Source organism: Heptranchias perlo, chromosome 8, assembly GCF_035084215.1.
Source record: "Heptranchias perlo isolate sHepPer1 chromosome 8, sHepPer1.hap1, whole genome shotgun sequence".
NCBI lineage: Eukaryota > Metazoa > Chordata > Chondrichthyes > Hexanchiformes > Hexanchidae > Heptranchias > Heptranchias perlo.
The window spans coordinates 74,888,830-74,905,499 of record NC_090332.1 but is presented as its reverse complement, the minus strand read 5'-3'; the positions used below and the strand labels follow the sequence as shown (position 1 = coordinate 74,905,499).

Below are 16,670 nucleotides of genomic sequence, written 5' to 3'. Positions count from 1 at the left end.
TGAGTGACGGCCAATATCTGGTGTTAACATGAGACGATGGCCAGACCCTCTCTCTCACTACACGTTAGCTGGCACAGTGTTCTCTTCAAGATTCTCCACCTTAAAAAGGTAGATTTCCCTGATTTTAGGTGTTGTGTCAACATTTACCAGTGTTAGGGAGGACCTGAAATGGAGCCCAAAATGCAGTCCTTCTTAGAAGGTACTTCCTCCTCCTCCTCTTCCCTTTCTATCCCTGTGCATTAGGGTTCCAATTCTGGCCTCTTGCGCATCCCTGATTTTCATCGCTCTACCATTGGTGGCCGTGCCTTCAGCTGCCGAGGCCCTAAGCTCTGGAATTCCCTCCCTAAGCCTCGCCACCTCTCTACTGCTCTCTCCTCCTTTAAGATGCTCCTTAAAACCCAGCTCTTTGACCAAGCTTTTGGTCACCTATCCTAATATCTCCATATGTGGCTCAGTGTCAAATTTCGTTTGGTAACATTCCTGTGAAGCACCTCGAGACATTTTACTACGTTAAAGGCACTATATAAATGCAAGTTGTTGTTATGGGGGTATTAGGGGGGGTCTTTTGCACCCGTGATATTTTCTTCATAACCAAGAACAAAAATGGCAGGCTTTTTTGTCGTCTAAGTTTTAAAAGCTCTGGTCCACTGCCTCCTTGTTGCATGAAAGTTTGAACAGATTTTGAGGCCTCTGAGTTAACAGAAAATACTGGAGGCAGTTTGTCGATCGGTATGGAAGGATTTAAGAGCAGCAGTAACACGAGACCCTAAAGCTTTAAAATGTTAACATAAAACAACAATGCAATGCTTTTGCTTGATTCTCTCTAATGGTGCACAGCAAACATTAATGACTTATGCAGATAGGAAAAAAGGGCTAGAAAACTTGAATCAAATATGTAAGATTAAGATATAAACAAGGTAACACTGGTGATATTTTTTTATATAGATCCAGGAAAAGAGTAATGGGACATATCTTAAGAAAACAATGAACTAAGTACAATGTAAAGCATTGCACCAAGAGCTATGGATTTCCAGAACAAACTACAAAGTGCAGGGAACGCAAACTTCAATGAATAATTTAAAACGCAAATAGACAGATTTCTAATTCAAAAAGGCAATTGAATTGTAGGTTTGTATTGAGGCAGAGAACAGGAACAAAATGGGTCTGCTTTGGTTAGAATATGGCCAAGAACAACAGGATGAGCCGGACAGGAATAAAAGGATGTTCAGTGACTGAAGCATGAACGGTACAGTACGTGCAAAATCCATCAACTCCCACAACATTTTTTCACATTACTTTGCAGCTGAGGCTAATTTTAAGCAGTTACCCATTGTGTGAGTCACATATACCTTGCCTTCATCCATGGGGTTGTCACTGATGTGGACAATTAGTCCCGGGTGGGATTTTGATGATCTGCAATTAAAACATTCATTTAGCTATAAAAGAAAGGGGAAAAACATGGTCGTGCAAAGCTTTCAAACAGTATAGATAATGGCTGCTAGATTACAGACAGCTCAAACAGTAACTAGTTACATTAATGACTGCATTCAGCTAGTTTCTAAGCCTGAAAGAAGCCTAATTATTAAATTATTCAGCCGCCATTACTGTTCTGCTGAATTACACTACATCATGTGGCATGTATTAAAAATCCTTATCCTACTCATCTCATAATTGCAGACTTAACTATTCTGGATATGAGCGTCACTATATCTACAGGACACCAGATCGTCAGTGCAATTTGCAAGCCTTTAATCTGCATGAGGATACAATTATTAAAACCAGTTACACCTTTAGATAAGTTTTTAATTTATTCAAAAATATTCAACCAAAATAATGCAAGATTACAAAGAGTCAGTGTCAAAACAAGAGCAGACATTAGTCAAACCGAACGGCCGACCGGCAGTCAGACCGACAGAGTGGGCCAGGCAACATTCAGACCAATTTATAATCGCAGAGAACAACCTGCATTTATTAGTACCTTTAACACAGAAAAACATCACGCGGCACTTCAGAGAGCTAAATCGAAAAGAGGCACCAAAAAAGTAGTCAGGAGGGGTGTCCTAAGGCTTGGTTGAAGAAGTGGTCATTAAGGAGGTCATTAAAGGAGGAGAGGGAGGTACACAGGTTTAGAGAGGGAATTCCACAGCATGGGTCCTAGACTGCTGAAGGCATGGGCATCAATGGTGGGGCAAAAGGAGGAGGGTTGCACAAGAGGCTAGAGTCAGAGAAACAGAGGGGGAAGGGAGGGTTGTAGAGTTGGAGAAGGTTACAGAGATAGGGAGGGATATGGCTATGAAGAGATTTAAACAAGGATGAGAATTTTAAATGTGTGACATTGGGAGAACAGGAGCCAACGTAGGTCAGCAAAGACAGTGGCGATAGGTGAGCAGGACTTAATGCAGGATGGATACAAGCAAATGAGTTTTGGACAAATTGGAGTTCATGGAGGGTGGAGGATGAGAGACTGGTCAGACCATTTGCCACTGAAACCCCCATCCAGAGCAAGGAGCCCTAGTAAAACTGAAGTCAATGGAAATCAGGGGGAAAACTCTCCAGTGGCTGGAGTCATACCTAGCACAAAGGAAGATGGTAGTGATTGTTGGAGGCCAAGCATCTCAGCCCCAGGACATTGTTGCAGGAGTTCCTCAGGGCAGAGCCCTTGGCCCAACCATCTTAAGCTGTTTCATCAATGACCTTCCCTCCATCATAAGGTCAGAAATGGGGATGTTCGCTGATGATTGCACAGCGTTCAGTTCCATTTGCAACCCCTCAGATAATGAAGCAGTCCGTGCCCGCATGCAGCAAGACCTGGACAACATCCAAGCTTGGGCTGATAAGTGGCAAGTAACATTTGCGCCAGACAAGTGCAAGGCAATGGCCATCTTCAACGAAAAGAGTCTAACCAAGTCCCCTTGACATTCAACGGCATTACCATCGCCGAATCCCCCACCATCAACACCCTGGGGGTCACCATTGACCAGAAACTTAACTGGACCAGCCATATAAATACTGTGGCTACAAGAGCAGGTATTCTGCAGCGAGTGACTCACCTCCTGACTCCCCAAAGCCTTTCCACCATCTACAAGGCGCAAGTCAGGAGTGTGATGGAATACTCTCCACTCGCCTGGATGAGTGCAGTTCCAACAACACTCAAGAAGCTCGACACCATCCAGGACAAAGCAGCCCGCTTGATTGGCACCCCATCCACCACCCTAAACATTCACTCCCTTCACCACAGATGCACCGTGGCTGCAGTGTGTACCATCTACAGGATGCACTGCAGCAACTCGCCAAGGCTTCTTAAACAGCACCTCCCAAACCCACAACCTCTACGACCTAGAAGGACAAGGGCAGCAGGCACGTGGAAACAACACCACCTGCACGATCCCCTCCAAGTCACACACCATCCCGATTTGGAAATATATCGCCGTTCCTTCATCGTTGCTGGGTCAAAATCCTGGAACTCCCTACCTAACAGCACTGTGGGAGAACCTTCACCACATGGACTGCAGCGGTTCAAGAAGAAGGCTCATCACACCTTCTCATGGGTAATTAGGGACGGGCAATAAATGCTGACCTTGCCAGCGACGCCCACATCCCATGAACGAATAAAAAAAAGGTAGGGGTGGAGGCTGGTGATATGATGGAGGTGGAAGTAGGCTGTCTTTGTGATTGAGAGGAAATGAAGTCGGAAGCTCGGTTCAGTGTCCAACAGGATGCAGAGGTTATGAACAGTCCGATTCAGTCTGAGGGCATATAGCCAGGGAGAGGGGTGGAGTCGGTGGCAAGGGTAAGGAACTGGGTGGCATAAAGGTGGAAGCTAACACCATGTCTGTGGATGACATGGCCAACAGGAAACATGTGGATGAGGTGGTGGGGGCAGCCTAGGATGGATCTATTGGTTGAGATATTCTGGCTAAGATCAGATAGGTAATAGCAGAACCAAGCAAGGACAGTCCCACTGTGCTAGACAATGGAGATGGGGAATTGGAGGAGGATGGTGTGATTGACCACGTCAAAGGTTGCAGAGAGGTCAAGAGGGCACAACACACCGTAGTCACAGAGAATGTCATTCATGACTTTGATTAGGGCCATTTCATTAGGGATGGAAACCTGATTACAGAGATTCAGGCAGGGAGTTACAGGACAGATGGGCACAGATCTGGGCGTTGACAACATGTTCAAGGACCTTGGTAAGAAGTGCCCTGTAGACCAAGTGGGTAGCCAGTAACTGGAATTCTAGTGTTTTACAAGTTGCAGTTCCTGCACATCTGGGACGTATTCTTCATGCAAACATATAACTTACTACAGTCCGAAAAAGTGTGAGAGCAAGAGAGGAACCCAAGAACACAATCTGTTTTGACTGTTCTGTCTTCGACAAATTATTATCCATCTATGTAGATAATTAAAAATCTTGAATCTTGTATTCACCCATTGTGTCACACCTGAAAGACTATGGACTCAAAATATCACAAAACCAAGTGATATCCTTATACTGCTTTTGGCCACCATTTTCCTTCTTTCGGGCCAGTGTGCATAGCTAAAAACATTTATAATATAGCACAAAAAAATGACAACTTTGGAAAAATGAATTGGCCATTTAATATTAGGAATGCCTGTGAGACGTTTTCCCCATATGGGCCTGCCCTTATTGATTTTATTTAGGTATGGGTATCAAGGGATATGGAACAAAGGCAGGTAAATGGAGTTGAGGTACAGATCAGCCGTGATCTAACTGAATGGCGGAACATTCTCGAGGGATTGAATGGCCTCCTCCTGTTCCCATAGCACTGAGAGTTATTGACGTTTATGTTGGGCTCAAAGGACACTTCGAAAAAGGTGTTTTTACCAGAAAACAAAAAGAATATTCAATGGTCCATGATAATAACCATGGATCTATCCAATCTCCAGAATAAATTTGACCAGACAAGGCAGCCATGTTGGATATTGCGCCTATGAGTGTTATTTTTAAATTTACTTCCCCATCTCCCCAACAGGCTTCTCGTTTGCTTCTCAAAGAAGTCAGAGAATTGTCTTGAGTTGTACAACCAAAGTATAGGCAAGGTTTCAGCTCAAGACAATAAAAAAAACATAACCGGGTAGTTCCTTTGAACATCTCAGCCATGTATAACCAGCATTACCTATATACCCTGCAAAATTCCTCACTAATTGTGCACATCCACACTGGAGGATGACACAAAACTACAGATGCTACAGGAGAGAAAAAAAGTCTGCATTTTGCGCTGCAGAATCTAAAAACAAATAAAAATACAAAGAAAAAAGATGTTTTTTAAAAAATTCAACAGCATTCATTAAGATCACTTTCTGAAGACAATTTTATGTGGAGTGTTGAAATTTCAGAGTTTTATCCAAGACATTCTACTCAGCATAAAAGGCCACATAGACTATACGTAGTCCCTTGAATATAGAAGATAACTGGGGTGTTTAAGATTATTAAAGGATTTGGTAGGATAGATAGAGAGAAACTATTTCCTCTAGTGGGGGAGTCCAGAACAAGGGGGCATAACCTTAAAATTTAGAGCTGGACCGTTCAGTGGTGATGTCAGGAAGCACTTCGTCACACAAAGGTTGGTGGAAATCTGGAACTCGCTCCCCTAAAAGCTGTGAAGGCTAGGTCAATTGAAAATTTCAAAACTGAGATAGATAGATTTTTGTTAGGCAAGGGTATTAAGGGTTACGGAACCAAGGAGAGTAAATGGAGTTAAGATACAGATCAGCCATGATCTAATTAAATGGTGGAACAGGTTCACTGGGCTGAATGGCCTACTCCAGTTCCTATAAACTAAACAGATTTAATAATGAACAGTTGTGTATACAGGAGCAAAGACAAACAGAAGATTTACAGTGATATACAAACTTTTAACTATTTCTCCTCGAATGTATAGAAAATCCGTGCATTTTCTCCACTCAAACTCAAAATAGAACTAGAATTGAAACAGGGTCCTCAACTATAACTTTCTATAACTAACCTTTCACAGAGCTCCCCTGCCTCTCTCTCACACACAGCTTCAGTAGAGCCGAAGAAACTGGCCTTGGCCTTCCTGAAATACACTTGCAAAATCCTTTGAAATTTGATCAAAACAAAGAAAATAAGAAATGTGTCTAAAGCTTAGTGCTGCCAATTAAAACATCAATTTCAAAGGACATGTAGGATGTTTATATTTGAACTGATTGGCTCGGCCCCCTTCTTGGGAACACATTAACCTGTTTCAAACACTTCGGATGAGCCGTGATGCATTCCCTCATCTAAGAGCAATGATACCAGTAAAGATCTGCGTATGAAAGCCTTCCTGAACCACATCACAAACACTTTGTCTAATGTGGATCGTTCCTTTAATTGAAACTGGTTTTCACCCTGCATATACGGTAACAAGAAAGAAAAACTAATTGAGAAAAATGCTTCATCTTTGTCACAACATGTTAAACCATCTTTACTGGGGTCAGGGATGTAAACAAAACTTTTGATAAAAGTTGCTCAGCTTGTATGCTTAAATAAGCACACACATTACCCTACTTAATACAGTGTAAAGGATGTTTCCAAGAGAGAACCATTATCTACCATGCACTACAAGAATGAAGCACTCACAGTTCGATGGCTTTATTCCACATAATGACGTAGCCTGAGAGTGTGAAAGACTCCACGTTGACAATATGTACATTGCCTCTTTCTGTGCCAACATACAACCATTTACTCTGGAAGGGCAGATGGCAAAAAGTTATCCTGTGGAGAAGAAAAATGTTGAATGAAAACATTACCCACATATTGCATTCATAAATTTACTGAAAGAATATTCACTTGAAACAGCTCCTGAATATAATTTAAATAAAAATATGAATATATTGATTGGGGATGGTAGTGGTGGTGGTTGTGGTACTGGACGAGCAACTCAGAGGTTGAGAGTTCAAAGCCCACCACGACCAGTTGTGAAACTGAATTTAATAAATCTGGTAATTTGACCATGAGAGCTGTTGTAATAACCCAACTAGTTCACTAATGTCCTTCAGGCAAGTGAACTTGCCATCCCCACCCGGTCTGGCCGACACGTGTCTCCAGTCTCACTATGTGCTTGATTCTGCATGGTTCTCTGAAGAGGCCCAGCAAACCATTCAGCTGCAGCAACCATTGAGTATCTTCAAGAAAGCAGCCCACCACCAATTCCTCAGGGTAACCAGAGATGTTACCCACATCCACAGAATACAATTAAAAAAAAGTTAGTACTTTTGTCGCAATCATCATAAATCATACATTCTATCTGGACAACGCTTCATTCCATTTTGATGAAAACTTATCGCAGAGTGAAACCCTCCAGGGTCAGAATTCCGGCCACATGAAATGTATATTCACTGATCACTTTACCTAGCACAACACAAACCGCAAACAAAGTCATTGCAGAGTGTGGGACTTGGCTAGCAGTGAACTGCCTGAGCTGAATGTCCTTTGTTGCTCCGACATTCTTGTTGCTGTGCTCATCCACAATATATACAACAGACTCAAAGTGTAACACTGCAGTGCTGTTTTTGGAGGGGCAGGTGAAACAAGTACTTTTCCCATTTCTGTGCCATAACTGTTTGCTGAATAGTCCTTAGTTGAAGGGACCTCCACAGAACCCAGATCATAAAAGTGAAGTGTATGCATGCTACCTCCATCTGGAAGGGGAATTCTTGCTAATTGCCATGGAGCTGATCTATTCAAAGTTCAGATTTTTTTTTAATTCATTCACGGGATGTGGGCGTCGCTGGCAAGGCCAGCATTTATTGTCCATCCCTAATTGCCCTTGAGAAGGTGGTGGTGCGCCGCCTTCTTGAACCGCTGCAGTCCGTGTGGTGGAGGTTCTCACACAGTGCTGTTAGGAAGGGAGTTCCAGGATTTTGACCCAGCGACGACAAAGGAACGGCGATATATTTCCAAGTCGGGATGGTGTGCGACTTGGAGGGGAATGTGCAGGTGGTGTTATTCCCATGTGCCTGCTGCTCTTGTCCTTCTAGGTGGTAGAGGTCGCGGGTTTGGGAGGTGCTGTCGAAGAAGCCTTGGCGAGTTGCTGCAATGCATCCTGTGGATGGTACACACTGCAGCCACAGTGCGCCGGTGGTGAAGGGAGTGAATGTTTAGGGTGGTGGAAGGGGTGCCAATCAAGCGGGCTGCTTTGTCCTGGATGGTGTCGAGCTTCTTGAGTGTTGTTGGAACTGCACTCATCCAGGCAAGTGGAGAGTATTCCATCACACTCCTAACTTGTGCCTGGTAGATGGTGGAAAGGCTTTGGGGAGGTGCATCACTCGCCGCAGAATACCCAGCCTCTGACCTGCTCTTGTAGCCACAGTATTTATATGGCTGGTCCAGTTAAGTTTCTGGTCAATGGTGACCCCCAGGACGTTGATGGTGGGGGATTCGGCGATGGTAATGCCGTTGAATGTCAAGGGGAGGTGGTTAGACCCTCTCTTGTTGGAGATGGTCATTGCCTGGCACTTATCTGGGGTGAATGTTACTTGCCACTTATCAGCCCAAGCCTGGATGTTGTCCAGGTCTTGCTGCATGCGGGCTCGGACTGCTTCATTATCTGAGGGGTTGCGAATGGAACTGAACACTGTGCAATCATCAGCGGACATCCCCATTTCTGACCTTATGACGGAGGGAAGGTCATTGATGAAGCAGCTGAAGATGGTTAAGCCTAGGACACTGCCCTGAGGAACTCCTGCAGCAATGTCCTGGGGCTGAGATGATTGGCCTCCAACAACCACTACCATCTTCCTTTGTGCTAGGTATGACTCCAGCCACTGGAGAGCTTTCCCCTTGATTCCCATTGACTTCAGTTTTACTAGGGCTCCTTGGTGCCACACTCGGTCAAATGCTGCCTTGATGTCAAGGGCAGTCACTCTCACCTGGCCTCTGGAATTCAGCTCTTTTGTCCATGTTTGGACCAAGGCTGTAATGAGGTCTGGCGCTGAGTGGTCCTGGCGGAACCCAAACTGAGCATCGGTGAGCAGGTTATTGGTGAGTAAGTACCGCTTGATAGCGCTGTCGATGACACCTTCCATCACGTTGCTGATGATTGAGAGTAGACTGATGGGGCGGTAATTGGCTGGATTGGATTTGTCCTGCTTTTTGTGGACAGGACATACCTGGGCAATTTTCCACATTGTCGGGTAGATACCAGTGTTGTAGCTGTACTGGAACAGCTTGGCTGGACGCGCAGCTAGTTCTGGAGCACAAGTCTTCAGCACTACAGCCGGGATGTTGTCGGGGCCCATAGCCTTTGCTGTATCCAGTGCACTCAGCCGTTTCTTGATATCATGTGGAGTAAATCGAATTGGCTGAAGGCTGGCTTCTGTGATGGTGGGGATATCGGGAGGAGGCAGAGATGGATCATCCACTCGGCACTTCTGGCTGAAGATGGTTGCAAACGCTTCAGCCTTGTCTTTTGCACTCACGTGCTGGACTCCACCATCATTGAGGATGGGGATGTTTGCAGAGCCTCCTCCTCCTGTTAGTTGTTTAATTGTCCACCACCATTCACGACTGGATGTGACAGGACTGCAGAGCTTTGATCTGATCTGTTGGTTGTGGAATCGCTTAGCTCTATCTATAGCATGTTGCTTCCGCTGTTTAGCATGCGTGTAGTCCTGAGTTGTAGCTTCACCAAGTTGGCACCTCATTTTTAGGTCTGCCTGGTGCTGCGCCTGGCATGCTCTTCTACACTCCTCATTGAACCAGGGTTGATCCCCTGGCTTGTTGGTAATAGTAGAGTGAGGAATATGCCGGGCCATGAGGTTACAGATTGTGCTGGAATACAATTCTGCTGCTGCAGATGGCCCACAGCGCCTCATGGATGCCCAGTTTTGAGCTGCTGGATCGGTTCTGAATCTATCCCATTTAGCACGGTGGTAGTGCGACGTTGGATGGTGTCCTCAGTGCGAAGACGGGACTTCGTCTCCACGAGGACTTGGCGGTGGTCACTCCTACCAATACTGTCATGGACAGATGCATTTGCAACAGGTAGGTTAGTGAGGATGAGGTCAAGTAAGTTTTTCCCTTGCATTGGTTCGCTCACCACCTGCCGCAGGCCCAGTCTGGCAGCTATGTCCTTCAGGACTCAGCCAGCTCGATCAATGATGGTGCTACCGAGCCACTCTTGGTGATGGACATTGAAGTCCCCCACCCAGAGTACATTCTGTGCCCTTGCTAGCCTCAGTGCTTCCTCCAAGTGGTGCTCAACATGGAGGAGGACTGATTCATCAGCTGAGGGAGGGCGGTAGGTGGTAATCAGCAGGAGGTTTCCTTGCCCATGTTTGACCTGATGCCATGAGATTTCATGAGGTCCAGAGTCAATGTTGAGGACTCCCAGGGCCACTCCCTCCTGACTGTATATCACTGTACCGCCACCTCTGGTCGGTCCGTCCTGCCGGTGGGACAGGACATACCCGGTGATGGAAGAGTCTGGGATGTTGGCCGAAAGGTATGATTCTGTGAGTATGGCTATGTCAGGCTGTTGCTTGACTAGTCTGTGGGACAGCTCTCCCAATTTTGGCACAAGTCCCCAGATGTTAGTGAGGAGGATTTTGCAGGGTCGACTGGGCTTGGTTTGCCTTTGTCGTGTCCGGTGCCTAGTGGTCCGATGCCGGGTGGTCCTTCCGGTTTTATTCTTATTGTGACTTTTTTTAGCTAATGTTCTCGTGGAATTTCCACTTGCACCACGACTGTTTTGTTATCCACAGCTACTTTAGCTCTTCAGCGCTCATTGGTTTTCCAAGGCTATCTTGACTCTTGAATGCTCACTGGTTATCCATGGCTACTTTGACTATTCAATGCTGAGTTTGGTTATCCACAGCTTCCTTGGCTGTTCAATGCTCAATGTTTGATTATCCAAGGCGACGTTAACTCTTCAATGCTCACTGTCTGGTTATTCACGGCTACCTCGGCTCTTCAATGCTCATTGTTTCGCTGAGGTGGTTTAACTTTTTGACATTCCTAAATAAACTTTAGGCTCAACTTAATTCTCCAGTTCCCAGCTCTCCCAATTTTACAACTCTCTTTGCTGATTTTCATTGAAGCACAAGTCATTAGACTTTTAAAAAATGCTCACAAGATGATCAGTGCTGTGCAAACCTCAGATGGTTCCACAGCTCTCTTCACATTATCAGCTATTTTGTTCAGCCCATGAATTAAAGCCCATCACAAATAATTTCTAGATGGTCATCCTTTAACAACCTTATAGCACAACTATTCCATCCTTGGTCTCTCATTACACACAGGTATAAATTTCTGCCAGTTCCTTGTTGTGATGGATGGGTACACTTGTAACATACTGTGCACTTGTATTTTGAAAACAGGGTTAATGTACAGACTTTAAAATATTTTCCCCAGGGCAAGGTTCTTTTCCTTTGTTGCAATTCAAGTGATTCACACAGTCGCCCGTGGGTAAGCAAATTTACATTTCGACAGCATTCTTCTCAGGAGAGAGAAAAGAGAGGGGTCACATAAGGGGTCGTTAAGAGGCTTTTGAAAGCAGGGAGGTGATAAGGTGCAAGTGCTGAGGGAGGGAGGTCCAGAGGGTGGGCAAAACGGTTTCTGACATAGAGCAGAGTGAGGGATGATAAGTACTTCGGTGTCTAAGAGCAGGTGGTATGCAATGGGACACAGAGCTAAAGGAGATCCCACAGGTAAAGAACAACAAACTTGCATTTATATAGTGCCTTTCATGAGCTCAGGACGTCCCGAAGCACTTTAAAGCCAGTTAAGTACTTTTTAAGTGTAGTCACTGCTGTAATGTAGGAAACACAGCAGCCAATTTGCACAAAGTAAGGTCCTACAAATAAGAGTTAAATGAATGACCAGATCATCTGTTGGTTGAGGGATAAATGTTGGCCAGGACACTGGGGAGAACTCCCCTGTTCATCTTCAAATTTACGCCCGCCTGAGGGGGCAAACGGGGCCTCGGTTTAACTTCTCATCTGAAAGACTGCACTGAAGCATCAGCCTCGATTTTGTGCTCAAGTCTCTGGAATGGGGCTTGAACCCATGACCTTCTGAGTTGTGAGAGCGATAGATTTAAGCCAAGGCTGGATGGAGGGGTGAGACCATGGAGGCACCTGAAGAGACATGGATCTTAAAGTCCCTTTTCTGGGACACAGGGAGTCAGTGGTGAAGGTATGAAGGCTTCAGCATGGGTCAGAATGCAGCCACAGTGTTCTGGATGATTTGCTCAAAATCCCCCTCAAGAGGTGATGGAATAGGGTTTCAGTGGGAGGGGGAGGGGGTCGAGGTGGGCAATGCTTTTGAGGTGAAAGGAAGTAGGCATGGCAACAGTAAAAATGTAAGGAAGCAAGCTGAACTCAAAAGTTGAGCAGTAAGCCAAAGTGAAGATGAAGGCATTAGGTGCTTGGAAGATCCGAAGAGGATTGCGTTGGCCCTGTCGACGTTTAACTGGCAATAGTTTTGGATCAGCCAAATCTTGACGTTGGCCAGGAAGCTGGAGAGAGTGGCAACAGTCCTGAGATCAGTAGTGGAGGTAGCTGACCCCACACCTCCAGGTAATGTCATTGAGGGTAACACATAAATGTTGAAGAGCAGGGAGCCAAGGATGCAGCCGTGGGGTACATCAGTGCTGACACTGCAGACATATAAGGAGAAGCCACGTCTACAATGCGATAGGGAGTTCCACTGCCAGGAAAGTGCAGTACCACAGAGGTGGACATTCGCGGAGGATGGAGTGATCGATGTTGAAGGCAGCGGACGAAGGAAGAATGAGCCAGATTGGAAATTAAAGGCAAGATATCTACATAATTTAGCAAAAGCTATTTTCTCTCTCATCTTTTAAAATGCAATAGAAACCAAAAGTTTATTGTACTTTAAGTGACCCATTTTTAGAATTTCATTTCCCACCCACTGCTGCCTCATGTCTAATTTACATTATTTGTGAGTGCTCTCCCAATTCCCAGCAAGTACACAACCACAAAAAGCCATAAAGAATTAACCAACTCCAATAATACAGCACACTGCAATTCCACAATCTCCAGGAAGCAAAAGCACATTTCACAAGACACTAACCACCTTCCCGTTGGGACATGCTGAGAAAACACTGAGAACAGTTGGGCACCGCAGCTACCCAGACTTATTCTCAACACTTCTTTTGAAAATCCACTGGTTGCTACTTGCAACTATTTCGAAGAATACAGGCATGGCAAATTATTTAATGCCAATAACTGCAATACAGGAAGATTCTTCCAGTATCAACAGCAGAAAAGAGGGAGCAACTTAGAATTTTAAGAGATAGAAGTGGTAGTGAAATTAATGATACAATGATTAGTGTGTCCAATTCTGGGCACCACACTTCAGGAAGGATGACAAGGTCTTGAAGAGGGTGCAGAGGAGATTTACTAGAATGGTACCAGGGATGAGGGGCTTCAGTTATATGGAGAGACTAGAAAAGCAGAGATTGTTGTCATTCGAGCAGAGGAGGTTACGGTGAGATTTAATAGAGATGTTCAAAATTATGCGGGGTTTTGATAGAGTAAATAGGGAGAAACTCTTTCCACTGACTGGAGTGTCGGTAACCAGAGGACACAGATTTACAGTAATTGGCAAAAGAACCAGAGAGATGATGAGGGGAAGTTTCTTTATGCAGTGAGTTGTTCTGAAGTGGAATGCACTGACTGAAAGGGTGGTGGAAACAGATTTAATAGTAACTTTCAAAAGGAAATTGGATAAATACCTGTTAAGGAAAAATTTGCATGGCTATAGGGAAAGAGCAGGGGATTGGGACTAACTGGGTAGCACTTTCAAAGGTCCAGTACAGACACAATGGGCCGAATGGCCTCCTTCTGTGCTGTATGATTCTATGAAGTTAAAACCCCAATAGAAGGTGAACACACGAGTCCAAAAATTGAGAGCTGTAAGTACATAATGAATTAGTACAGGAACAAGGAATAATGGTGAACTCACTTTCTTGGTCAAGACGCTGTAGCAAAGCAATTTAGAAATGATAGAACGTTGGGTTATGCAGTTGACTCCACTTAATTTTGACTTGCTTAATTTGAACTGAATAACCATAAGAAGTGGCTTGTCTGTTTGATTTGGATAGCTTAATCCAAATTACTAGCAATAGAGTAGCACACAAGTCTACTGAAATTATGCTAAGGCTTCATATTGCACTGGTCAGGGCACAATTGGACCATGGCATTGTTTTAGTCACTGTACCACAAAAATTATATATATATGGTCATCTATACATCTCTCACAAATATATACACATACAAACATTAATATTATATACATATATACCCTCTTTTAAGATGCTCCTTAAAATCTACCTCTTTGACCAAGCTTTTGGTCACCTGTCCTAATATCTCATGTGGCTCGGTGTCAAATTGGTAACGCTCTTGTGCAGTGCCTTGGGACGTTTTACTGCATTAAAGGCACTATATAATTGCAAGTTGTTACATACACACACACATTAGATAAATAATAAAATAGACGAGTCAATCTCTAGTGATGTGGCATTCAAGGAATCCAGACCAAGAGGGCGGGGGGGGGGGGGGGAGGAGGGCGGGGGGAGAGGAGGGCGGAGGGAGAGGGGGGGGGGGGGGAGGAGGGAGAGGGGGGGGGGGGGGGGGAGGAGGGAGAGGGGGGGGGGGGAGGAGGGAGAGGGGGGGGGGGGAGGAGGGAGAGGGGGGGGGGGGAGGAGGGAGAGGGGGGGAGGAGGGAGAGGGGGGGTGGGGGGAGGAGGGAGAGGGGGGGAGGGAGAGGGGGGGGGGGGGGAGGGGGGGAAGGGAGAGGGGGGGGGAAGGCAGAGGAGGGCGAGGAAGGCGGGGAGGGCGGGGAAGGCGAGGAGGGCGGGGAGGGCGAGGAGGGCGAGGAGGGCGGGGAAGGCGAGGAGGGCGGGGAAGGCGAGGAGGGCGGGGAAGGCGAGGAGGGCGGGGAGGGCGAGGAGGGCGGGGAGGGCGAGGAGGGCGGGGAGGGCGAGGAGGGCGGGGAGGGCGGGGAGGGCGGGGAGGGCGGGGAGGGCGAGGAGGGCGGGGAGGGCGAGGAGGGCGGGGAGGGAGAGGAGGGCGGGGAGGGAGAGGAGGGCGGGGAGGGAGAGGAGGGCGGGGGGGAGGGGGGGGAAGGGAGAGGGGGGGGGAAGGCAGAGGAGGGCGAGGAAGGCGGGGAGGGCGGGGAAGGCGAGGAGGGCGGGGAGGGCGAGGAGGGCGAGGAGGGCGGGGAAGGCGAGGAGGGCGGGGAAGGCGGGGAGGGCGGGGAAGGCGAGGAGGGCGGGGAAGGCGGGGAGGGCGGGGAGGGCGGGGAGGGCGGGGAGGGCGAGGAGGGCGGGGAGGGCGGGGAGGGCGAGGAGGGCGGGGAGGGCGAGGAGGGCGGGGAGGGCGAGGAGGGCGAGGAGGGCGAGGAGGGCGGGGGAGGGAGAGGAGGGCGGGGAGGGAGAGGAGGGCGGGGAGGGAGAGGAGGGCGGGGAGGGAGAGGAGGGCGGGGAGGGAGAGGAGGGCGTGGAGGGAGAGGAGGGCGGGGAGGGAGAGGAGGGCGGGGAGGGAGAGGAGGGCGGGGAGGGAGAGGAGGGCGGGGAGGGAGAGGAGGGCGGGGAGGGAGAGGAGGGCGGGGAGGGAGAGGAGGGCGGGGAGGGAGAGGAGGGCGGGGAGGGAGAGGAGGGCGGGGAGGGAGAGGAGGGCGGGGAGGGAGAGGAGGGCGGGGAGGGAGAGGAGGGCGGGGAGGGAGAGGAGGGCGGGGAGGGAGAGGAGGGCGGGGAGGGAGAGGAGGGCGGGGAAGGCGAGGAGGGCGGGGAAGGCGAGGAGGGCGGGGAAGGCGAGGAGGGCGGGGAAGGCGAGGAGGGCGGGGAGGGAGAGGAGGGCGGGGAGGGAGAGGAGGGCGGGGAGGGAGAGGAGGGCGGGGAGGGAGAGGAGGGCGGGGAGGGAGAGGAGGGCGGGGAGGGAGAGGAGGGCGGGGAGGGAGAGGAGGGCGGGGAGGGGAAGGGAGAGGAGGGCGGGGAGGGGAAGGGAGAGGAGGGCGGGGAGGGGAAGGGAGAGGAGGGCGGGGAGGGGAAGGGAGAGGAGGGCGGGGAGGGGAAGGGAGAGGAGGGCGGGGAGGGGAAGGGAGAGGAGGGCGGGGAGGGGAAGGGAGAGGAGGGCGGGGAGGGGAAGGGAGAGGAGGGCGGGGAGGGGAAGGGAGAGGAGGGCGGGGAGGGGAAGGGAGAGGAGGGCGGGGAGGGGAAGGGAGAGGAGGGCGGGGAGGGGAAGGGAGAGGAGGGCGGGGAGGGGAAGGGAGAGGAGGGCGGGGAGGGGAAGGGAGAGGAGGGCGGGGAGGGGAAGGGAGAGGAGGGCGGGGAGGGGAAGGGAGAGGAGGGCGGGGAGGGGAAGGGAGAGGAGGGCGGGGAGGGGAAGGGAGAGGAGGGCGGGGAGGGGAAGGGAGAGGAGGGCGGGGAGGGGAAGGGAGAGGAGGGCGGGGAGGGGAAGGGAGAGGAGGGCGGGGAGGGGAAGGGAGAGGAGGGCGGGGAGGGGAAGGGAGAGGAGGGCGGGGAGGGGAAGGGAGAGGAGGGCGGGGAGGGGAAGGGAGAGGAGGGCGGGGAGGGGAAGGGAGAGGAGGGCGGGGAGGGGAAGGGAGAGGAGGGCGGGGAGGGGAAGGGAGAGGAGGGCGGGGAGGGGAAGGGAGAGGAGGGCGGGGAGGGGAAGGG

At 48.9% G+C, this 16,670-nt stretch overlaps 1 protein-coding gene across 10 annotated transcripts in view; it reads right to left on the bottom strand.

The window, feature by feature from the left end:
* Positions 1–16,670, bottom strand: part of stxbp5a (syntaxin binding protein 5a (tomosyn)) — a 222,771-nt gene that overhangs the window by 149,036 nt on the left and 57,065 nt on the right. For all 10 annotated transcript variants that reach the window (XM_067989326.1, XM_067989327.1, XM_067989330.1 and 7 more), the window contains exons 5-6: positions 6,608–6,742; positions 1,350–1,413 (exon numbers count right to left, since the gene is read on the bottom strand). In XM_067989326.1, the coding sequence (XP_067845427.1) occupies positions 1,350–1,413; positions 6,608–6,742 (199 nt within the window). The remainder of the gene's footprint in view (positions 1–1,349; positions 1,414–6,607; positions 6,743–16,670) is intronic.